Below are 25,309 nucleotides of genomic sequence, written 5' to 3' on the forward strand. Positions count from 1 at the left end.
TAGATTATTTAAAATTAACAATAAAAGGTAAATTGCACAATGATGCTAGTTTAAGAACATCTGTTCATTTATGTGGTCCATCAAACCTGTCTTCCCACATAATATTTACAGCTATGTGAATTGATGCTGTGATGTTTATCTAATACTAACAATTCAAGCATCTACAAATGGGAGGCGGAATATGTTTATACATTTCTAAAGCATGGCTGCACATACAAATCTTGGTCCGATAGAAAGGACCAGGGCCACCTTGAAGACCAGTTAGTGAATATCAAAGGAGAAGGGGCTAGCATAGAAGAGATTGTAAATAAAAGACAAGATCAAACACACATACAAATAAACCTAGAACCCACAATGAGGGGTTTATTTAGGGGGTTATTTATACATGGGCCCCTGAAGCCTACAATGAACAAACCTGGAACATTTAAATCAACAAAATAAAGTAGTTATTGATATCAGCCAAAATGTAGAATAAATCCATAGTGTTTATAAAAATGAATTAATGAATAATACATGGACAATAGTCAAGTCTATCATACAAAGTCCAGGTACATGGCTGCTATTATGATTTTGATCTAAAGTATTCCTCAAAGTCCCTATGCTAAAGGCTTAATGTCAAGCTTTTGGGAAGTGAGTAGATCATGAGAGCTCTGACCAACTGAATAGAGTACTGGAAGTGGTAGAACCTTTTGGAGCTAGGGTGTGAATGGAGGAAATGGGTCACTTAAGTGTGCCCTTGGCTATCTTATTCTAAGCCCCCATCCTCCTTTCTGCTTCCTCGATGCTATGTAGTGATATCACCGTGGTTACTAGAGATGCTGTGATATTTTTATCTCACCTCAGGTAGTTGACCATTGTGATAACTTGCCTCACTCAGGCTCAAAGCAATGAAATGGGGTGATCTTAGATTGAGTATTTGAAACCATGAACCAAAATAAACCCTTGATCCTTTAAGTTGCTTTTCTCAGATATTTTGTTGAAGCAATGAGAAAGTTGAGTATGATTACCTTTAAGGAGGTGGAACATAACTTTGGGCTTTCAGTGATGGTAACATCCTACAGAAGAATGCAGGCTGAAGATATGAAGAAAACTTACATTTGCCAGCTGCACCACCATGATTGGATTGATGCCGTAGAGATAAGACATGCTAACAGTATGTACCCTTTGTATGATAAAGACAAATGGTACTTCACCTCTGTAGTCCTTATGGTGAATTCATAGACCCTATCTAACTATAAAAAGTGGGGAATCAAATGAGGAACATGTTACAGATGCCTGAAATTCTTCTCAGAATTGTCAAGAATGCCAAAACAAAGGGGAGTCTAATTATCTATCCATCCTACTCTATTCAGGCTGCTGGAACAAAATACCTTAGACTAGATGATCAAACTGCTCGCCTTGTAGCATCCGAGAAGCCAAAAGGGAAGGAGTGGACTAAGGACAAGATAGACCCTTCAAGGATACACAGCCTAGTGACTTAACTTCCAGTTACATACTGACTCCAAAAGGTTCTACTACCAGGTGTTTCTGTTTTTGTTTGTTACATGGCTTCTCTATGTAGGCCAGGCTGGCCTCACTCACAGAGATCCTCCTGCCTCTGTCTCCTGATTGCCAGCATTAAAGATGTTCACCACCATGCCTGGCACTACCAGGTAGTTCTAACCATTCGGGAACCTGAAGTCCAAGGTCAAAGCACTAGCAGATTTGGCCCAAAGATTAAAGTCTTTTCTCTGTGCCCCAACGTAAAGACACTAATCCCATTATTGAAATATTCATTCTATTTATCCCCATATATTCTACCTCCTAGTTCTTAAGAGGTTAAGGTCAGTTGGTTGGTTGGTTTTTGAGAAAGGGCTGACTATATATAGCTCAGCTACTCTATGAACTCATTATCTTCCTGCCTCACCCTCTGCTGTGTGACACTGTTCCTTAAGAGTTGTGATCAAATGTCTACTCATCCCAGATGGGATCTGATGACAGATCAAAGTACAGATAGTGTGCCAAAGTCCAACTTGGTGAACCAGTGAGTTTTTCAGGAATATGGGTGAGAGGTTATTTACAGAAGCAGAAAGGACTCAAAGACAGCTGCACCACCAAAGCCCACCCTAGTATGGGGGGCAGCTCATAAAAGCTGGAAACCTGGAGCACACTACAACTTACAGGGAACAAGTTGAAAAGTGTCCTTTCAAGGTAGTTTTGTTAGAATGAGTTTCTAGGTAGCTCAGTTTGTCAGAGTTTTCTCAGCAGCTAAATTGCTCTCTATGCTTGTCTGAATCTTCTCAGCAGTCTTTATTGCTTGTATACTCTTGGGAAAGGAAGAGCCCACGATTGTGGTCAGTTCCAGGGACTTTCTGAAGCTAATGAGTTTTTTGCATCCTGTTTTACAAGCTTCCCTACAGGACAGAGAGTTTCACTTCCCCTTAGAACATCCTGTGTTTTCCCTCCCCTTTTCCATTCTGTGCCTTAAAAAGTTTCCTACCAAGATGATAGGTTTTTACCTAGTAAACTGTTACACAATGCCTTCATCCCAAATTCTGAGATTATAGGTGTTATTCTTTTGTTTAAAAAGAAGAAAAGAGAAATGCTGAGACAGACATAAGACTATAAGTTTATTATAAGGCCCAGCAGAATGGGGAGACTAAGAAGAGGAACAGGGGTAATTGGCTGACCGCCATGGCCGGTTGCCATAGAGAGACAGAGCGAGAGCATAGGTGGGAGACAGTAGAGACAAAGCAGAGCGAGGAAACAGAGGAAACAGAGAGAGGGAACGGAGAGCGTAAATGGGCAGGGACCTATCTTTTAAAGGGGTCCTCTGCACCTGCGTGCAGACTTAGTTCCCATGGAACCTTGGGCTGACCAAGGTATTGCCTGTTCCACCAGGTAACAGGGGCAGGCCAGCATAATGCCTGAACCTTTCAATAGGAACATATCTCCATGTGTCTATCTCCATGTCTGATGTAATTGTGCTTTTAACATATACGTTTGAGGGGAGGGGCAAGCTTTCAATTTTGTAGCAGTCACAATGAAAGAGTCTTAAAAAAATGTAACCACTAAATACAATGTGGCATCTGGCCGGGATCCTAGGCCAGGAAAGGAACAATAAATAATAGATAATAATTAGTAAAATATAAAACAATGTATAAAAGAATAAAATATAATAATATTAGAATGATATATGACCTTTAGTTAATATTGATGTACTGATATTGGAGTGCTTTGTTAGTGCAGTAGGTCTCAAAATGTACCAATATTGATTCATTAGCTGGTATGAATTATATTAGACTGTTTTCCATCACTACAACAAAATATCTGAGATGTTCAACTTGTGAAGGAAAAGGGTTGTTTTGGCTTATTGTTTTAGTCTGAAGTTGGTTACATTGCTTTTAGGCCTGTGATGAAGCAGCACACCATGGAAGGAGCACGTGGTAGAAAAAAAATTTTATCTCATGGTAGTAGAAAAGCAGAGGGAAAGGGAGGAAGAGGGGACTGATAAAAAAAGATACTGTCCCCTTCATGTATATATTCTTAGTGACCTAACTTCCTCCCTCTTGACCCTACCACCTAAAGGTTCTTCGATTTCACAGTAGTGGCCTTTAGGGGACCAAGCCTTTCAAACTTAGGGCTATGAGAGATACTTTAAGATTCAAATGATAGCACACAATACCGTACAAATCTCAGGTTTAATAATAAACTGGGTTTGTTGTATGAAAACTCCTTCATTTTATTTGCATTTTCTATAATTTTTTTTTCATTTGAAAAGTGTTTGTGGCTAGGCATATATTTCAGTTGGTATAATGCTGGCTTAGCATGTATAAGCCCCTTGGAGAGGAAGGTAGGGATGGGGGTGGCAGTGAGGTGACATTGCTGTATATTTGATAAATGGACATGAAAAGAAAAACACTGGAAAGAGTATTAGCTTTGCAATCAAAAATACATGTTCAGTTCCTCACTGTGTTTGTATCAGGCTACCCAGGCTTAATAACCCCACACAACCCTTTTTCTCAGATTTAAGCATTTAGTGGAATCCAAGTTAGTATACCCCAGTTAGACACCTACACTTCAGTGTCCACTGAAGCACTTTTCACAATAGCCAAGTTATTAAATTGGCCTAGGTGTCCCATCAACAGAATAGTAAGGGAAAATGCAGGGTGGGATGTGAGTGTGTCTATGTGTGTTTTATTTGGCCACAAAGAAAAATGAAATTGTAATTTGTAGGGAAGTAGATGAAACTGGAGATCATTGTGTTAAGTACAGTAAGCTAAATCAGAACAAACAAACATGTTTTCTCTCATGTGGAATCTAGATTAAACACATATACACATGTATAGGCATGTAACATGCAGGGAGTAGAAAAGTTGGTATTTGGGAAGAGGAAGGAAAGAAGGGGGCAAAGGAAGGGAACAGAATGTGAGTATGAGCAAACTATGTGATTTAAATGTATGAAAATGTAAGAATGAAATCCATAATGCTGTAAAAGCAAGTATATGCTAATAAAAAAGTAAATGCTTAATGGATATGATGATAACGTATTAGCATCGTACAAAATTGGAGTGAAATGAACAGGAGTCTGAAATAATTACTGTGCATTGAGAAGAGCTTTATGGAAAGAAGCTCTTAGCCACCAGCTAAGCCCAGAACTCAGAGGTTGGGGGTTGTCTAGGTGGGAAGGATCTGTGAGGGAAGGCAGTTTCTGTTCGGGACCATGGCACTGAGGTGGGGGGTGGGGACTGTACTCAGAGTGGAGGTGGGGCACAGGATCTTTAAATACAAGTCTTTGTGATGTGATGAATTGGGTGAGTTGGGGTCAGCCTGGTTGCTTTGTCTTCTTGCCCCAGTGCCCTTGCACACAGGAAAAGTTCTGAAACACTTGGTTTGTTAGTTGATGGATTACATTCCTAATGAGTGTGTAATCAGTGTAAGAATACCCACAGACACAAAATAGGCTATTGAATGTCATCTTGAACTCCATTGTGGTTGCAGTGTTAGACCATGTATTCCTGTGATAGCATTGCTGAGAGTTCTTAAGTGGAATTCATGAATGATATCCTTGCAGTAGATTCTTGTGTATTTTCCAGTTTTGAAAAATAGAAAAAAAAGGACCTCCCTCCATGCCTGATAGGGATTTTAAAATGAGAAGCCTCTTACAGCTTAATCATGGGAAGTGTTAGGAACATTCCCCGAGGTCAGATATACTGGGTTCTGGAGTTGACAGAGCCTGCATAAACTTGTACATCATAAGGCAGGAGGCTCTGATATTCCAGCTGTTGCTAGCATGCCTTCGTGACTCCTCGATGTTGTAGGCAGCAGGATTCTGCGGTGGCAGAGGCGGGCTGTGGGTCCCTGAAGCACTTAGCTGCCTTTGCAGACTGAGTGAGCCACAGTCTACAGCAGCAAGCAGGGATGCAGGTAAGAGGCTCTAGCACTCTTTCTCAGGGCATCTTATCCCCAAAGGATAAGATGTTTTAAAAATCACTTGTGCTATTTGGAGGGGGTATAGTTTCCAATGCTTCTTTTGTTCTACTGTCTTAAAGGGCAGGTTGTTTGTCAGCTCACAATGGCGTGGGTCTGATCTGGCAAGATCTGCAAACATTCTCATTGTTTATTGTTCTTTCTAAAGATGAAAAAATCATGCAAATCAGGGTGCAGATTCTGGCTAGAGCTCTGCAAGTGTGCACACATGTGGGAGGGGACACGTTTCTCTATACTGCATGCATGTCTAAGGATACATGCAGTTTTTGCAGTCTTGGTTTTTACAGCTGGCTGAAAGCACATTGGAACTGAAAGCTGTTGTCCTTACTGGTGGGTCTGATAGCCCTTGCTGTGTAGAAAAATTGCCCTGTGTGAGTTCTGCACATGGGTGACCCGAGTATGCTAGCACTAGGACACCGGAATCTGTGAAGACCTGTCTGCATTGCTGTTTCTTCTTCAGTAGCTATAAGATGCAGGCACTCTCACTCCCGAGACACTGAGTATAGACACTGAAAGAAAATGGTGAGTTAGCCACATCTAAATGGGGGTGTGGGGGTGGGTAAAACCAGGTGTGCATGCTTGGTCATTTGAACAGTCCATGGGTATATTCATATAGCTTGCTAACTGCAGTGAAAAAAAAATAGCTCCAAGGAGAAAATGGAATCTCTATGGCTTTTAACATTTTTAGTTCTTGTAATTTGTTATTTATTTTTATTGTGATAGTGTTCTTTCTTTGAATGTGTTGTTATACATGTGTGCTTGCATTTTCTATTCTGTCTCTTACATTGTGATTAAAAATGCAGGTTATTGTTTTTGGCCATGTTGCTAAATGATGAATTGCCTTTGCTACAGGCAAGGAAGCTTTCGTATGTGTGGAAGGAATGCCATTTTCACAGGGAAATTGCTGCATAGCTATCTCTGAACACACATACGCACACTATCTGAGACTGTATCCACTGACTCATGGGAGTAGGTGTCATCTTGAATTGATTGTGCCAGTGCAGAGGCAAAAAAAAAAAGGAAAAAGGAAAGGCATTTTGAAATCTGATAGCATTAGCATAACTAAATCTTTAGCATAACTAAACAGCTTGCTGCCTACCAACTGCATTTAAGAAATGAATAGAAAATAATTTTAAGCATAAAAATACTGGTATACATTTGATGAATGGTTGACATATTTTCTAAGAAAAGCATGTATGTATTTTTGATGATGCAATAGGAAGATATTGCATTTGTGGTAGAAAAGGGGACATGTCTATATACTTTATTATATAGTCGGAAAAAACCATTCTTATGCATACATACACGCATACACTTACCTACCTCTGTCTTAAGGAGAAACTTTGCAGGGGCATTCTCATTCATTGAAACATCCACAAAGGCATTTTTTTCAAAGTTCTGGAAATAATCACAAGTACGCAGCCAAATGGGTTGTAGAAGACCTGCTACTCAGCTGCAGTGACAAATGACTTAGTAAATGCTTCTTAACTGCTGCATGTTTTTCACAGTCTGGCCATTCCCCCGAAGTCTAACTTTTAGATTCTGGAGGTTGGGGAAGGTAATAATTTATGTGGCCTTTTAGAATACTTTTGTATGGCTCTTTACTACTGTGTGTGTGTGTGTGTGTGTGTGTGTGTGTGTGTGTGTCTGTGTGTCTGTGTGTCTGTGTGTCTGTGTGTCTGTGTGTCTGTGTCTGTGTGTCTGTGTTCGTATGTGTTTATGTATATGATCATGTTTGAGGAGCCATAGAAAGAAGATGGCATTTTATGTCTACTTTGAGCTACCCATCTTTCCCTTTCCTTAGACACTAGAGGTTTTAGCTTGTTTCTGCTACAGCAACTTAGATGTCAGATCATTAGTAGACATCTCTGGATGTCCAAAGAGATTCAGCATCTATTTAATTATTTACACACACCTCCCCTTTAAAAAATAAAGTGTTAGATGGGGTAGGGGAGATAGCTCTCAAATTAATGTGATTTTTTTTAAAATTTAAAACTATCCTTAATCCCCTCACCCAATCATTCCACTACAGAACATGGAAATGCATTTGCTTTGAAGTCTTGTTTTATTGCAAATATATGTTTTACATGTGCAGTCATTCTCCACATAGTGTATATAAACTGACTTTTAGAAAATACAAAAACCTTTTATATGTACTATGCCTGGTGTTCTAAGATATGAGAAATCTGTCTTATACTGTAGACATTTAAAGCTGCTTCTAGCCATTCACAGTTACAAATAATACTTTAGTAAGCATATTTACTGAGCGAACCATACATTTCCATGTAGGTTATCTTAAAACATGGTAGATACATATTTAGGAGGTATCACCTTTTAGACCTGTGAAGTGTATCCTTGCTGTTTATACTTTACTCATCAGCAGCCTAGAAAGTCCTGTTCCTCTCACTACTTTGCTAATATTTCTTTTGTTTTTGTTTTTTGAGACAGGGTTTCTCTGTGGCTTTGGATCTTGTCCTGGCACTAGCTCTGTAGACCAGGCTGGCCTCGAACTCACGGAGATCAGCCTGCCTCTTCCTCCCAAATGCTGGGATTAAAGGCATGTGCCACCACTGCCTGGCAACTTAGCCAATATCAACCATTAATTTTAGAATACTGTGGTTTATTAAGTAACCACCACTTTAAACATGTTTTGGGGCCTGGGGAAAGACAATCTTTTTTGTATATTTATTGGCCATTTTTTCTTTTTCTTCATTACTATTCATATTCCTATTAAAATTTGGCCTTTCTTAATCATTGTCATTTAGGTTACAATACATCCATGCAGTATGGTGTGTACTTTTCAAACATTTACTATTGGTTAGGATTAGATTATTTCTGTAGCACATAAATTGAATCCTATTCTTATAGCCCACACTTGGTCACTCTGTGTTACCTACCAGTTCTGTATTTTGGTGGCCACCAGCTTCTAGAAATTATATGTTTGATGTTGTTACGTTGTTACTGTTTGTATTATATGCAACCACCCACAGTTCTGTTGATTCTGAGTCTACAATGCTTTGCAAAGAAGACAAAGTGACTAAGAATGAAAACAGACTGAGTTTTCAGATTGATGTACTGTGTGGTATTGTAGGAGGAAATCCTAGCTTAGAGGAGGTTGATTGTTTCTGGTAGAGCTTCCAGACCTTTTGTAGGAGATTGAAGTGCTCAAGTATTAGAGGAGAGTGCTATGTCCCATGCACTCTGTCATACTCTTATCTGCAAAATGTTTGGTAAAAGAAATGGCTGTGCTGATCCCAGCATCTGTTGTTGCTAAGGTAAGAGGACACTGAGTTCAAAGCCAGAGTGAGCTGTATATTGAGATGCTGTGTCAAACAAAGAAACAAAAATTGGAAGAATAGTACAGGGATTCAGCTTGATCTGAGTGCCATGATCTTTGGCCATCACCTCCATGGTTGACACTAAGTAACTGTGGTCTGTTTCCTTCACATAGTTTCCCAATATAACACAAATAAGCAAAACAGACCCTGAGTCTTAGTTAGGGTTTCTATTCTGTGAAGGAACACCATGACCACAGCAGCTCTTAGAAAGGAAAACATTTGGAGCTGGCTTACAGTTTCAGAAGTTTAGTTCACTATCATCACAGCAGGACATGGTGGCATACAGGCAGACATGGTGCTGAAGGAGGAGCTGAGAGTTCTACATCTTGATTGCTAGGCAACAGGAAGTAAACTGAATTAGGTGTAGTTTGAGCATGGGAGACCTCAAAGCTCACTCCCACAGTGACACACTTCCTTCATCAAGGCCACAACTAATTCAACAAGGTCACATCTCCTAAAAGTGCTACTCCTTATGAGCTTATGGGGTCCAATTATATTCAAACTACCATACCCTGGCTCCAGGGATGTTCCTGATTCTTTGATATTAAGATAAACAGGTACATTATTTGGGGATGAAGTTGTTGGATATATACTTCTTTCTGACTCAAATGGTAGATCTCCAACTGGTCTTGCTACAACCTGTGACCACACTTCTATTAGTAAATCTCTTGACAAGTTGCATTCTGTGCCATTTTAGATTTGTCTGCCTCTTTTTTTTTCTTTAAAAGAGTAAGTTTTAAAAAATTTTATGTATATAAATGTTTTGCCTGCATTCATGTATGTGCACCATGTGTGTTCCTTTTGGATCCCTTAAAACTGATTGCAGATGTTTGTTAACCACCATGTGGGGACTTCAAATTGAATCTAGGACCTCTGCAAGAGTAACAACTGCTCTTAACCACTGAGCCATCTTTCCAGCCTGTGTGTCTCTCTTTCATATGTCTTACACTGTCTTGGGGAAGGTTTTCATGCAGTAGGACCAAATTGTTCTAGAAAAGTATATTATGATAAAACTTGGTTTATAAACCACGCAGCACACCAGAGATTTAATACCCATACCATTTTTTAATGAAAGGGACATGACAAACCAAGGATTAGAATGTCTAGTTTGCTAATCCCTGCTCCGCATAGCAAATCACAAGTGCCTTGGCCTGGTGTTAACCAAGCTTCTAAGCTCAGCTATTAGGAAGACTAAGGCAGAAAGATCCAAGTTCAAGTCCAGGTTGGGCAATTTATGTGAAAATAAAGAGCGGGTTGGAATTATAGCTCAGTGGTAAAGACCTTGACTCATAGGCCTGAGGCCCTAGGTACTTGCAGTTCCTGGTGTTGTCGAAGGGGAAATAACAACAGCAAAGTGTGTATAATTGTCCATTTCATACACACTGTGAAAAGATATAAGGAGAATGTTAGACTAGTGATACATCCCAATTGGTAAAGTGCTTGTCTAGCCTCCAGGAAGCCCTGGGTTCAATCCCCAGTATCGCATAAAATAGGCGTTCTGGTGCACACCTTAATTCTAGCATTTAGAATGTGAAAGCAGGAGGATCAGAAGTCCAGGGTTATCTTTGGCTATATAGTTAGCTCAAGACCAACCTGAGACACATGAGATCCTTTCTCAAGTAAAAGAAAAAGGAAAAGAAGGAAGAGTGGGACAGGCAGAGAGTAATGGGGGAAGAGAACGAACGAATATGCATATGAGAATGGTGGGAAGAGTTTGTGTGGTGAAGGGTGTGACAAAGCTTGGAAAAATGTTTTTAAAAACAAACAAACTTTCCTCACTTCTTTTCAGTCTTATCTAGGGCAATGCTGTTTTATCTAAGTAAAGCACTATAGACTTCATATTGAAGGCATAGCATTTTGAAAAGATAGTCTCTTCCAAGACTCAGGAAGTTGTTCTGACTGGAGGGACATAGGTAGATTTCTCCTAGGCCTGGAGCCAGGGAACATTCAGTGTCACCATTTTTACAGATAATGATTATTTCCTTTGGAAGGGACATGCAGAGTCAAAGATTAAAATACCAGGAATATAGCTTTTGACACCTACATGTTGTGGGTAGAAAAGTGGAATAGAAGGAATTTGGAAGGGGAAGTTTTGCAAAACAAATTCCTAATTATTTTTTTTTGACATCCAAATTGCTTGGAGGACTGGTTTTGAAATAGATCTGGAGGCATGTCATCCTTCACTATTCAATGCTTTTCCTGCCCTTCTTATTAAGATTGAGCAGAGCCCAGTTCCTTGCTGACTCAAATTTTGGGACCAAGTATGAAGTGATGGAGCCAAAGAAATGAGAAAGGCCTTGCCACAGATGCTCAGAATATCATTGCTAGTTCACTGAGATGCTTGAGTAGCACTTATGCTAGATTATTATAATTTCCAGCTCTCTCTCTCTCTCTCTCTCTCTCTCTCTCTCTCTCTCTCTCTCTCTCTCTCTACGTGTGTGTGTGCGCACATGTGCATATAGAGCCACGAGTCTATATTACTGTCTTTATCCCTTTCTATCTTCTTTTTTTTTGTTTTGTTTTTGTCTTTTGAGACAGGGTTTCACTGTGTAGCCCTAGCTGTCCTGGAACTTATTCTGTAGACCAGGCTACCTTTTTTGAGGCAGTCTCTAGACTTCACCTAGAGCTCATCAATATGGCTAGTCTGGCTGGCCAGTGAGCTTCAGGGATCCTCTTTTCTCCAACCCTCCCTCCAGAACTGGGGTTATACACACCACCACCACACTCAGCTTCTTTTTACATAGATGCTGGTGATCCAAACTCATGTTTCATGCTTGCACAGCAGGCATTTGCCAGCCTACTCCTCCCTTTAAAATTATTGGATGGTATTAAAAGCCAGTGCCTGTTAATTTGAGTTTGCATCATCTGTGAGTGGAATTTCTCTTCCAATCTGTCTTCTCCCCAACCCATTTAACCACAAATGACTTATCATTTTGTCTAAATCAATTTCATTACTACTTGGCATCTGAGTTTCTGTAAGTTAAAATGAAATCCCAAGGAAACTGCAAACCTTTTTAATCCATCTGTGAAGACATTGGAGAAATAAAACTCATCCAGTTTTCTAAAGTAATTGCTTTTCCCACATGGCATGAAAAACACAGGCTGGCAAGGAGAGAAAAGCTTTAGCCAGGAGGCATTGTAGTAAATACATGACCAAAGCCATGATGCTTCTGGGCTTGTGTTTTCCCCAAAGGCATCCAGCAAGACACAAAAGTGAATACTGGTCATGGTTGTGTACATTGGCTATTACAACTACTCCAGAAGTTCAGGAAGGCTTGCTTGGGCTATATTGAAAGTTTGAGACCAGTCTTGCCTGCATAGTGAGACCCTGTCTTAAAGATACTTCCCCAAATCCCCAAACAAAGAAAATTGCCAAATGGAAAGATCCAAGAGTTTGAAAAAAACTTGCAGAAATAGTTATTTTCCTTGTTATCATTAGCATAATTTGTCTGTTAATTTGGCAAATACAGGTTGATCATCCCTAGGCCACAAACCTGAAATCTAAAATTCACTTGAATCAAACTGTGCCCACATAATGCCACAAGAGATGAATTTCTACACTTACATTATGCATTATACTGTGATAGCTTGCAGTCAAAATGCAGGTGCAGTAAAAATAGTATACTAAAATTGTCTTTCAGCTATGTATATGTATATGAAACATGTAAAATGTAAATGTGTATCTATAATTATAAGTGCATGGGATGAGTTAGCATTATTGTATTCATATTTATAATTAAGTTCCATTCATTTTTCACGTGTGTTTTGTGTATGCAAATAGTCCAAAAATCTTTTAATTCCAAATTCAAATATGTCTTCCTGCAAACATTTGCAATAGAGAAGAGATGCTCAACCGTCTTGTTTCCCTGCCTGGAAATTTGGCAGTCAGAGGATAAACAGAGAGTCCCTATTCTACAGCTGCTTGTGCTCTGGGAAATCTGATGATTAATTGGCATTTCTAAGAATGTAACTGATACCATTATTCTTAAACGTTCATGCTCTTTAAAGGTTTCTGATGAGGTCTTTGCCTTTGTTGATTGGTCAGTTGGTTAATTGATTGCTTCTTTGGGGCTCTTGTGTCTCTCCCACTTCACTTGTCAGTTACGGGATGCTGTGTTGATGGAAGAGCCTCTCACTTGTACTTAACAAGGAAATTTATGTGACTGCTAAGAATTATCAAGAATGTGGGAAGGGTGGTGGTGAATACCAGGGACTCACCTGGGAGACCTTTCTATAGAGTGTCTTGGGTGTCCTGTCTCCTAGTTCCCTGACTTTTTACACGAAAGTCTGACTAATACATCCCTCTAAGCTATACAGCAGGCTAGCTTTCTGTAATTGATGATGAATATGTCTCCCCTGTCCCAAATTACTTTTGTTTATACCTATAGCCAGTGGAGATGTGCTCCTGGATGCCACATACAAACTGTGAACGTGAAACTAGAGAGAACGTGGGACTTATGGGATGTTGATATTTCCCCTTCCTAGAAACACAGCTCTGTTTCCAAGTCAGGGACCCTGGGTTCCACCCTGGTTGTTCTGTGAGCTAATTGGGCACTTTACAAGCAAATTGGGCAGCTAGCTCTCAAGTGTGATTCTTAGGCCACAGTGTAGAATTGCTCCTGTTCACAGTGTGTGTGTGTGTGTGTGTGTGTGTGTGTGTGTGTGTGTGTGTGTGTGTGTGTGTGTGTGTGTTGGATATATAAGCCATATCATGCATGTGAAGGTCATAAAAAAACCTCAGATATTAGTTCTTACCTTCCAGCTTGTTTGAAGCGGGGTCTCCTTGTTTCACTGTTGCATATACCAGGCTACTCACATACAAACTTCTACTGATTCTCCTTCCTCTGCTTCTCACCTTAACATACTTAACATAGGAGCAGTGGGATTACTGGTCTTCACATTTACCCAGCAATTGCCTTAGCCACCAAGCCACCTCTCCAGGCCATGTTGCTATTCTTAATAGTGTGCTGTGGATAATAAGCTTGTGTAAGGCATGCTAGAATTTTGCATCATGCTTAAGTGAAAGGAGAAAGTACCTTAGTGTCTTGATTACTTTTTTATTGTAACAAAACACCATAACCAAGGCAATTTGTAGAAGAATTGTGTTTAAGCCAGGCAGTGGTGGTGCACGCCTTTCATCCCAATACTCAGGAGGCAGAGATAGGTGTATCTCTGTGAATTCAAGGCCAGCCTGGTCTACAAAGCAAGTTCCAGGATAGCCAGGACTGTTACAAAGAGAAACCCTGTCTTGAAAATTTTTTTAAAAAGTGTTTAATTAGGCTTATGGTTTCAGAGGCAGCAGGAACATCTCAAAACTCACATCTTCACCTGCAAGTAAGAATCAAGAGATAGGACACACTGGGAATGACACAGGTCTTGAGAAACCTCAAAGCCTTCCCCCAGTCACACACCTCCTTCAACAAGGCCACATCTCCTAATCCTTCCCAAACAGTTCCACCAACTGAGAAACAAGTATTCAAATATATGAGCCTGTGGGGCCATCCTCACTCAATGTTATTATCTGTTGAAATCTTGTTAGTTCTATCATAGCCCAGAGTTTTATAGGTGACCTTGACAGCTAGTAGTCACTGAGTGGATGGCTTAGCCTCTTGGGGGGAAATGTACTTCCTAACTCAGAAGTCTAGGCTATTCTGCTTGAGCTGTGTGTATTGTGTCTTAGAAAGTAGTTGTATGGTGATTTTTGTCATGGAGAATCATGGATGGCCAGCTGTTGCATCTTTCTTAGATACATGGCTCAGAGGAACTCCACACAAATCCTCTATTATACCATGGGATCTCTGTCTCTGAAAACATAACAGCTACTCACCTATGGTTTGATCTGAAATGTCTCCCATAGGATTGTGCTTCAGTCACTGCTCACTCATATAGCACAATTTTGATGGCTGTGGACCTAGCTGGTAGAAATGGGGGTGAGCCTTTGAAGGTCTGCCCTGCTTTCTCTGCTTATTGTTTTACTAAGATATGAAAAAGCCTCCTCATATGTTCTCACTGCCATCTAACTTCTTTACCATGTCATCCCCAGCCAGCTATGGTGGAATGAAATCCCTCTGAAACCAGGAGTCCAAATAAAGTTTTTTCCCATATTTTATCACATATTTTATTATAGTAACAAAAATGACTAATGCACTCCTGTGTGATACAGTATGGCCTGTGATGGCCATGTATCTGAAAGGATATGAAGCTTCCTCAGGCTTGTTTACTGGTTACATGACATAAGGCTGACATACCATGAATCATGATTAGAAGTGCCTTCCAGTGAAACTCCAGATTAGATGGGACTCATATTTTACTAAGGCCTTAGACACCATGTCATTGATAGAGCAATAACTGATGATGAATCAGAATCCTGTTCTTGTCATTACACCAAAAGGCAAAAATGGATGGGAAAGGAAGAGCCTATAGTGTTTGCTCATTAACGAATCCAAAAGATTTGGAAATTTTTCCCCATCATCCTTGATAAATATAGCTATAAACTATTAGCAAAACAATACTGAACTAATTAGTGATAATAGAGTAGTTTAAAAAAAGTTAAGTTGGAATGGCCATACACAAGGTTATTTCATCAAGGACTTAGCTATTTGTATCTTGAAAAAGTACCCCCTGCACACACACCTGTGTTATCATTCTTTATAGTGACTGACAGTGAGTGGAAGCAACAAGAGTATTTATATATCTTTTCTTTTTCTTTTCTGGTTTTCCAAGACAGGGTTTCTTTGCTTAGTTTCTGTGTAGGCCTCAAACTCAGAGATCTGCCTGCCCCTGTCTCCTGAGTGCTGGGACTAAAGGCATGAGCCATCACTGCCCAGCTGGTATTTACATATACAATGGGTTTCATTTTAGGCAGTGGAGAAAACAGCTTCTGGGTCACCTGTTGGGGTGCTTTGTGATGGGTTAGGAGCTAAATAGAAATGAACTATAAGACCACTCCAGAGTCCCATGCTAGGTGGAATGTGGAGATTGGAATGGGGCTAGCATGTCTAAGGGTCCATGTGGTAAGAAGACATGTGTCCCTAAGATGTGGCTGCATGGAACAGAAAACAGAAATTGAGAACATTGCAAGCAGATTTCTCAGCTGCTGTAGTAAGCAGATGGAGTCTGGAAATAAAACTGCCATTCCTCATGTGCAGAAACTTCACATTGAGTTCTGGGACTGGCTGTCTCCAGAGGAGGATCAGATATGTCAATTTAAGTAATAGTGAGGTTAATAGGATTTCTAGAGCATTTGTCTGTTTTCCCCATTGGTGGTGTGAACACACTATACCAGAATAGACATGTTTGTGCCTTTCTAAAATGCCAACAATAAATTCACAAAGTATGTCATCAGTTTCATTGGCAGAAATTTACCAAGTAGTCCTATCATCAATAAACAGTCTCTGTGGGAATGAGTATGATAGGATGAACTCTGTTGAAGGTTTGTTGTCAGTCAAGCTGTAGAATCAGGCTTGAGTCATGCCTCATGGTGGGACTATGAAGGCCATAGAAGTAGGTTACGACAGAAGAATAGATACACAAATGGATAGCAGAAAAACAAGCAGAGTTACAGCAAATCAAGTGGATCATTTCAACAGTAGGGACTGAGTCTCGATGAAGCTTCTGGGACACTCAAGAATCCTCTGCCTATTGAGTCTTTGATGCATATACTGGATAATCAGATAATAGGGTAGAAGGGGCCATTAATGTCCTTTTAATGTTCATCTGAGAGTGTCTCCATTTCGCCTCCATGTGGTATGCCCAATAAGTTCTTGGACCAGATTTTCCTATGTGATTTGAAAAGTGGGTTGTTATTGCTTTTTTCTTTAGGTTTTAAAATACTTTAATTGTGTGTCAGTATGTGTATGTGTGGTGTGGGGGTTTGGAAGGTGTATTATGTGCACATTAGTGCAGTACCCACAGGGGCCAAGAGCTGTACTTACAAGTAGTTGTGAGCTACCATACGTTGGTGCTGAGAACAGAACCTGGGTCCTCTGGAAAAGCAGTATGCAGCACTCTTAACCACACAGCCATGTCTCAGTCCATTTCTGATGTGGTTTTAATATGTTCCTATAGTCCCATTTTACTTTGATAAATCTATGGCAGTATCCATTTTACTTTTAGAAATACATTCTTGTTTTAAACTTTTTATTTATTTTTGTGTCTTTCACACCATGCATGTCCATCCCTTTCATATCCCTGTCCCTTGATATCCACGCTCTGCCCTTGCAACCTCCTCCCAAATAAAGTAAAATAAAGTTTAAGAGAAAATAAGAAGAAAAAGAAAGAAAAGTCCTGTTGTGTAGGCTGTGGAGTGACACAGTGAGTCACACAGTTTACCCCTTTCTTTATCCATATATCTACTTACAAGTGTTCATTGGTCTGGTTCGAGGCCTTTGGTTTCTGCTATACTATTGATGTTGTGCCCTCAGTGGAGTTCCTCTCGGATATCCTATTGTTGTTCTGTGTCACGGAGATCCTGCAGCTTTAAGTCTGCAGGATTGGCCCCTTTACATGCTCCAGCAGATTATAGAGGGATACACCTGCTCTACCATTCTCACACCCTCAGGGCCAGCTCACCCATGCCACCATGAATTGGGTCAGCTTCATTGTGCTGCCTAGGTGAAGTATAGGATGCTTTCTCCTGAGTGTTCCAGCTGGTGAGGGGCAAGATCCGTTCTTCTAGCGTCGCAGCCATTGAGAGGCAGGGCAACTCTGTCCCACCCTGTCCTCTCAGCCTTCAGTGATATCAGCAGCAGTGGGCAATAACACAGACCATGGCTACAACAGGGCCGTGAAACCAGACATGGGCCACAGCAGCAGCCCAGGCCCAGACATCAATCACCATGGCCCTGGGTGGCAGTTAAGCCACCCACCTCAGCCTCCTCCTCACTGCATTCCTCTTCATATATGCCTCTGTCCACAGGACACAATACATATCTCCCTCCTCCCTCCCTCCCTCCCTCCCTCCCTCCTCCCTCCCTCCTCCCTCCCTCCTCCTCTTTCTCCCTCCCTCCCCCTTCCCTCCATACCACTCCATACATTTGCTCACCATAATAGTGCCTGGCTACCTGGAGCCACAAGGTTCTGGGCAAGACCATGCTTTCTCCTTGGAACCGGGGTCAGTCTGCCCTGGGCATGTGTGTGGGTCTCCTTTTCCTGCTCAGTCCATCATGGTACTCAGCAGGACCATGCTTTCTCCTAGAAATATGTTCTTTATGAGGAGTGGTCCTGGACAATTGATGGTGTTTTTTGTAGACCAAGGTACAGAGTCATCCTCTATCCTCCAAATTGAATGAAAAGCTGCTTTTAAAATGGAGTCTCTTCAGATAAAACACAGCCTGTAAAACCATTGTATATATAATACAGAGCAACTAGAGCAGGGCACAGCTTGATCTCCACAATTGGTTTCTACCACATGGCAATATGGTAGGCCCTTGCCATGTACTTGTCCTCTTCTGGTGAATTTTGTTTGGCCCTGTAATCCTGTTCTAGACCATTAACCACCTCGGTTGTGTGGTGGATGTCCAGTGAGAACTGCATGCCTGGTAGCACCAATTGCAGGTCTCTGGAACCTCTGCTTAGAGCCCCCTTCCCACCTTAGAACTGATGCATTCTTTTATAACTAGTTATTGGTGTGTTTTAGATGAAAATGAACCACATATTCAGCCTGAACATCAGGCTTTGGAATGCTGTTGTCTTTGCAACCTTTCTTTGTATGGCTCACTTCCTGCTCCAGTATTATTCTCAGGGTAGCATACTGACAAAGGGAACCAAAGTCCTTAAGTCATCTTATTATGTGGACATCCATTCTTGCCTCCTCCTCCTCCTCCTCTTCCTCCTCCTCCTCCCCCCTCTCCCTTTCTTAGTTAGGATTTCCATATTGCCCAACCTGTACTTGAACTCACTATGCAATCAAAGGATGACCCTGAACTGATCTCTGGATGCTCCTATCTCTGCCCCTCCAAGTGCCAGCATTATAGGCCTGTTGTTATTTGTGTTTTATTTCGAATGAATGAAAAAGGGATAAGCCCTGGCTACTCATCAGGCTGAAACAGAGAGATCACAGGTGTAACGCCTACTTGGGCTATGGAATGAAATCAAGAACAAGTTGAACAACTTACTGAGACCCTGTCTTAAAACAAAAACAAGGGGCTAAGGATATAGCTTTGTGGCACATGCTAGCATGCTCAATGCCCCAGGTTCAATTCCTGCCCTCCCCGCCAAAAGCCAGATAAGGTGGCACTTGCCTAATGTCAGCACTAGGGAGGATGAGGCAGGAGGATGGTAAGTTTGAGGTCAACATAGTATCAACAAAAATTCCTGGAAAGAAGCTGTGATTGTAGAGGCTGATTGGCTGATTAAAACTATAGTGATATGAAGATGTCAGAATGCTTCACTTGGACTAGCTTTAGCTCCATAACCATTCCTTGTCTACCTCTGTATTGGAACATCTTGTAACTAATAGATTAAAACCTTTTGGAATCTATTAATTTAGCAGACCATTAGCTTCCGCCATTCCCAAACTAAGAATATCTCGGGTCTATAGGAGAATTCCATATCTGTATGTATAAGAGAATCCCATCTTTCTGTAACCATCTCTCTGGTGTATACATCAAGTATATTTTAAACTTGCCTTGTATGACTTTGTTTGGTAAAACTATAAAACTTCTTAAGCCGGGTGGTGTTAGTACATGCCTTTAATCACAGCACTCGGAAGGCTGAGGTAGGCAGATCTCTGTGAGTTCAAAGCTAGCCTGATCTCTACAGAGTAAGTTCCAGGGCAGGCTTTAAAGCTACACAGAGAAGCCCTGTCTCAACAACAACAACAACAACAACAACAACAACAAAAACCTTCTTGAAACTTCTTCCATATTGGAACATAGAATTTGGGGTAACCTAAACCTGTGATCCCAGGCTACACTCACTCAAATATGGCCCCTGAATAAATTATCTCTTATTCCTTTTAAGGTGAGAATTATGGTTTTTTCATCAACAGTTAGGTACTATATGAGACCCTGCCTCAGAGTAATAGTATAAATCAGAGAATGTATGTTTATGACATAGCCACATATATACAGCCACAGGTGTACATATACAATATAGTACAGAAACATAGTACACACACACACACACACACACACACACACACACACACACAGACACAGAGACAGAGGCACACATACACATTTATATAAACATCCACAGAGCATACATAGCATATACATCTATTTATAAATATATACCTACATTAAAGCATAGCACAAGCATGTCACACTAGACTCTATCTGCACTATACATCTCTTGAACACCATTAGAAACACAGATTTGAATAAGGTCCCAACAGAACTTAAATTGTTACATTTTGGTCCTTTTTATTAATGTATATCTGTGACCTGATTTACTGGATTCTTATTAACTGGGGGAGTTAAAATCAGTTGGTGATTTTATAGTATAGACTCTGCAAGCTTGTAGTTGGAAAGGGCCAAGAAAAATAGAGAAAGGGGGGAAGGCACATTAAATTACTGTGACAATTGTAGTGTGAATTAAAGATAAATTTCTAGGTGGATCATTACATACTAAGCTGCTAGCATTGTTATGCCAAGTTCATGAGACCCGGAAAGAACACCAAAGAGCCAACTTACTGATGCAAATGCATAAGGTTTAATGTTAAGTTACAAATCTTGGCAGGGACCCTGTCATGAATACTGGCACAGGAGCTGCAGGTAAAGGGTGCCTGGCCTTAATTGTAAGGGGTTTATAAAGGAAAAAACCCCGCAAGCATGGTGGTATGTGCCTTGGCTGTTCAGGATTGGGTAAGAGTAGGTGACCTTGGATTCATTGACGTGGGGGCTAAAATGTTACTTACCAAAATTAGTCATTGCCTGACCACCCTGATGGGGTCATTTGGGCATAGTTTGGGTGCTCCTTGGAACTATTTATGGTTCCTTGGCTGAAGCTGAATCAGCCTTGTAACACACAGGGAATTTCTCAAGGTGGCTTTTTCTGAGGATCCTCTCAAGTTTACCTTGCTCTTACAAGCATAAGTGATCTCTGCCATGCATTGCTCTGCCAAATACAGAGCCCTCAAATGCTACATAGGATGTTTCTAGAGTAAGCCAGGAAGGAGCCTTGGGAGTCTTCTAGCCAGGAGAGAAGCCAGCCCAGTCTGGCTCAAGGCATATTTTCTCAGCATTTCTTTTGCCCTGAATCATTATTTACCAACACCCTATTTGCAAGTGAAACTGACTCTGGTGTATGAGTTCTCTTCAGTTTCTGAGTAAGACTCTGACAATTCGATCTGAGATCAAAGATTAGAAATTCAGGATCGCTAACTGCTCATATAGTTTAGCAGTACAATGCTTGCTTAGCTTGTGTGAAGCTATGTGTTCAATCCTCCCAGCCAGTGTCATTTTGCAAATATGCTTCCGTTTTAACCAGCATGCACGTGAGTGACTAACAATACTTAGATTTTAGCAATAAATTGTAGCTCATTTGATTTTGGTTCTATAATACAGTGGATTTTTATCAAATAATACTAAGTACCAGGATGTTTTAGCTGGGTACATGGCTACTACATTTCAGGAAGTTAATATTAGGGAAAACAGCCGGCCTGTGGTGACACATGCCTTTAATCCCAGCACTTGGGAGGCAGAGGCAGGCAGATCTTTGAGAGTTCAAGACCATCCTGGTGTACAAGAGCTAGTTCTAGGACAGCCTACAAAGCCAAGCCACAGAGAAACCCTGTTTATATATATATATATATATATATATATATATATATATATATTATATATATATATATATATATATGAATGAAAACAGTCCATGAGGACCTAAGTTTTCTTGGTGGTTCCCTCATGAGTAAAGGTTTTAAGAATGGGCTCAAATAAAAGCTTGAGGACAATTTCATTAGAGTTTAAAAAGAAGAACCTGGGGACAGGAAAGTTGTAAAGCTAAGCAGCTGCACAGAAGGAGAGACTGGAGAAGAGAAAGAAAAAAAGTACTATGCTGATTGAGTTAAGCCTGTATGGAAGTCAGCCACATGATGTGGAGAAGAACATTATAGAAAGTGAAGAGGGAGGAAGGGTGGGATGTAGCTTAGGAAGAATGAAAAAGTTACCAGTACTAGAGAAAGAATAGTTAGGCTCTGGCCAGCATTAAAAAAGAAAAGAGAAGACAAACAACAACGAAAGGAAAAGTTACACTTTTCTAGAGCAGACCAATCCTACAGAACCTCATAGCAGCTTGTAGGGACTACACTAGGAAGCAGGAATGTAGGAAAGGAAAAGTACATTGTCTAAGTAAAAGGCTATCCCTTCTATCTTTTTAGCATAGTTTAAGATGAACCTACCCTCTGGCAGCCCTTAGCCAGGTCAATAACCAGTCCAGAAATGTTAAATATCTGTACAGGCTAGGGATTTCATCTTCTCTGCAAGAGGCAATAATTTTCCTTAATGAGTCTTTCCTTCTGCTGTGTCATTAGGATGTCAGTTTCTAGCTCCATGCTGGTGTTGTTTGACTCCCTCTGTTTGGGAGGATGTAGGGTATCAGGGGGACATTGGCTGTGGACTCTGTTCTACTTTGGAGTATCTATTAATCAAGGAAGGGGCCTTCCCCTCTCTGCTTCTCAGAACACAGCCAGGCTAGCATCCACAAGGCAGGGCACTGGCATGATAGTCCTGCAGACCCCACCTGTAGCACCCAGATATTATGCATCATGTTTAGGTTGTAACAAGAGACAGAAGCAAGTGCATCTCCTCTGGATATGAAATAGGGATGGGTCTGCATTCTTCTTATCAGTAATTAGGTTATGTCATTTCATTGCTACTTATACATGCTGTCCTGCTTTGGGTCAGTCGCAACATTTTCTTGATAGTGTGCTCCCCCAACCTATGGATCAAACTTAGGGTCTTGCACATATTAGGTAAGTGTCCTGCTACTGAGCTATATACTGTATTCCTCAAAAGTCAACTGATTGTAGCCCACTCCCTTTGTAGCTCCTTCTGGATTTCACTAGATTCAATCCTTCTACTTTGGCCTCCCAAATACTAGGATTACATGAAGTACAATGCCCAGCTCAAAAGTCAATTTTAGACTGAGAAGTGCTCTTTTTCATAAATCAAAGGTTTGTTTTCTCCTTGGGATCAGTTTGGTATGGTATGTTGCCAGGAGTACTACACACTGAATTGTTGCAAGTTTGCTAGTCAGCCCATAGGCTTTTGGCATGAATTATCTTATATCCAGACCAGCTTCTATATGGATGTCATGGGCATGCATATATATATATATATATATATATATATATATATATATATATATATTCATGTAAAATGATGGTGTAAGGAGAAACCCTGTAAATCATAGCTGCTTCCAAAATAAGCAGTTGTTGTTTTCCTCACTTGTCATGTCTAATTTTAAAGATTTTTATGACTGAATTGATTCTTGGCCCATTTTAGAAAGGTCTATCCCTGTGTATATAAGTGTTTCCCATATGTCATGTAAAAACATTACAACTTGAGTCAAATAGTCCCAAACATCTTTGGATCTGGCAGTTTTCACAAAAAAACACGATTTTTTTTTTTTTTCGTTTCGGGAAGTTATTTCTTTTAATTAAAGAAACATTGTTGGTATATACATGTATGTCTATACCAGATCTATATGTATGTGCTATTAATGCATCATGTTCCATATAGAATATGTTTCACAAATAGCCTAATATATATAGCATGTGTTATAATTTTTTTTTTACCATATCACAAGTGACAATAGGCGTGGGTTCTGGAAAATGTATAGTCCTTAAAGTGATCTAAGAGTGAAGATCCTAATCAGAATTTTTCCCTAATTTTTATTACATCTTCCTCTAGACATGCCCAGTGTTAGGAAGTCAGTTTGAGGACATTGCAGGACCTACTGAATCAGAATCCACAAGCCAATTCCACATTGCCTGAATTATCCCACTCCCAGGAAGACCCAGATCCTCCTCAGGAGGGCCTGAACCAAGCCAGGACTCTACTTTGAGAATATACATATTCAGAGTAGAGCACACTGTCAGACTTGAGACCCCAAGTCCAGTGCCCCCCCTTTACCCCTACCTGTTCAAGAGCACACTTTGTGTTCAGTGAGCAGAGCCCTGCACCCTAAGAAGGTAGCCCCAACTCAGAGGCCTTCACTGCCTAATCTTGAGCCCAGTAACTACTGGGGCCCAGAGAGTATACTTGCAAACTCTTACCTAGATGTCTCCATCAAGTCCTTACCAACACCATTTACTGAGTCCTTTGGTGTGTGTGTGTGTGTGTGTGTGTGTGTGTGTGTGTGTGTGTGTGTGTGTGTGTGTGTGTGTGTGTTTCACCTGTTCTCTCACAACCCCTCTGTGCTCAGCAGTGCCCAGCCACAAGACGGCCAGCATGTGAATGAGGTTACAACTGTCTCTCAACCAGAAGTCCAGCTCTCTTCCAAGTGTCAACAACTACAGATATCAGTAATGGAAACCTCTCGCTCCCCTTCACCCCAGTTTGCCCCACAGAAGCTGACAGACAAGCCTCCCATGCTTATCCATGAAGACAACTCAGCAAGGTATTTTCCTATGACAGCATGCTATATATTCATTCCACCATCCAGTGTTTGTTGCTGGAGCCTTGAAGCAGCTTCAAACACTGTGGTAAAATTTGGTCATGAAAAATTGTGTGGAGAATGAGTCACAGCTCAAATGACCAGTTATAATTTATTGACATCATGATCCCCTCTTTGTCTGCATTGAATGCATTTCCATTTTCCTTATTGCTTGGCACATGCAGACTAAGCATGTTTTGCCAGTGGTCAAAATCAGATTAAACCTAACTATAAGTTCTTTAGGTAAAGCTGAGTAATGGCCAATATTTTCATACTCTTTAAATTTATCCCTCCTTCCTTCTTTTCTTTTTTCTTTTTTTGAGACAAATCTTGATGTATAACCTGGATTGGTCTTGAACTCACTATGTAGCCTAGACAGTCTATGTAAACTAAACTGTCTTTGAACTCCTCATCCTATTGCCTCTAAATTCTAAAATGGGATAGCCAACAACTCTGTCAACCAAGCTATAGCCTTGGTTCCTCAACCTACCACCCTTTAAATTTCTGAATGAATCAGATGAAAAGCCCAGTGCCGTAGGTTGCCTCTTTTCAGGTTATTAGATATTAAGGTCTCATAGACCCCAGCCATTTAGGTTATTACAATTGCTATTGGTTACCTTTCAGAACTTCATGGTAGGATCCTGTTGCTGAAGAGACCATGTACTTGAATCACAAAACATGAAAACAAGCTGGTAATGACTCAAATGCCTCATCCCCACTGGCTAGCTTTCATAGTGCTAGGAGGTGTTATTGACAATGCTAGGGGAGTAAACTAATCAACAATCTCACCCAGCTGTAAACTCTGGGAATTATAGCAATGAATGTCCTGGAAAAATCTCCTGATGCAACAGAGACAGGATTGTTATGGAGTAAACAGCTTTCTGATTGGAATTAAGGCC

At 40.6% G+C, this 25,309-nt stretch overlaps 1 protein-coding gene across 2 annotated transcripts in view; it reads left to right on the forward strand.

Annotated features, from left to right (window-relative positions):
- The window catches only part of Shroom2 (shroom family member 2), a 160,790-nt gene that overhangs the window by 120,246 nt on the left and 15,235 nt on the right, over positions 1-25,309 (forward strand). Inside the window, exon 6 of one of the 2 annotated variants that reach the window (XM_035450210.1) lies at positions 24,165-24,374. In XM_035450210.1, the coding sequence (XP_035306101.1) occupies positions 24,165-24,374 (210 nt within the window). The remainder of the gene's footprint in view (positions 1-24,164; positions 24,375-25,309) is intronic. The other variant, XM_027432170.2, reaches the window with a different exon arrangement.

Source organism: Cricetulus griseus, chromosome X, assembly GCF_003668045.3.
Source record: "Cricetulus griseus strain 17A/GY chromosome X, alternate assembly CriGri-PICRH-1.0, whole genome shotgun sequence".
Taxonomy (NCBI): domain Eukaryota; kingdom Metazoa; phylum Chordata; class Mammalia; order Rodentia; family Cricetidae; genus Cricetulus; species Cricetulus griseus.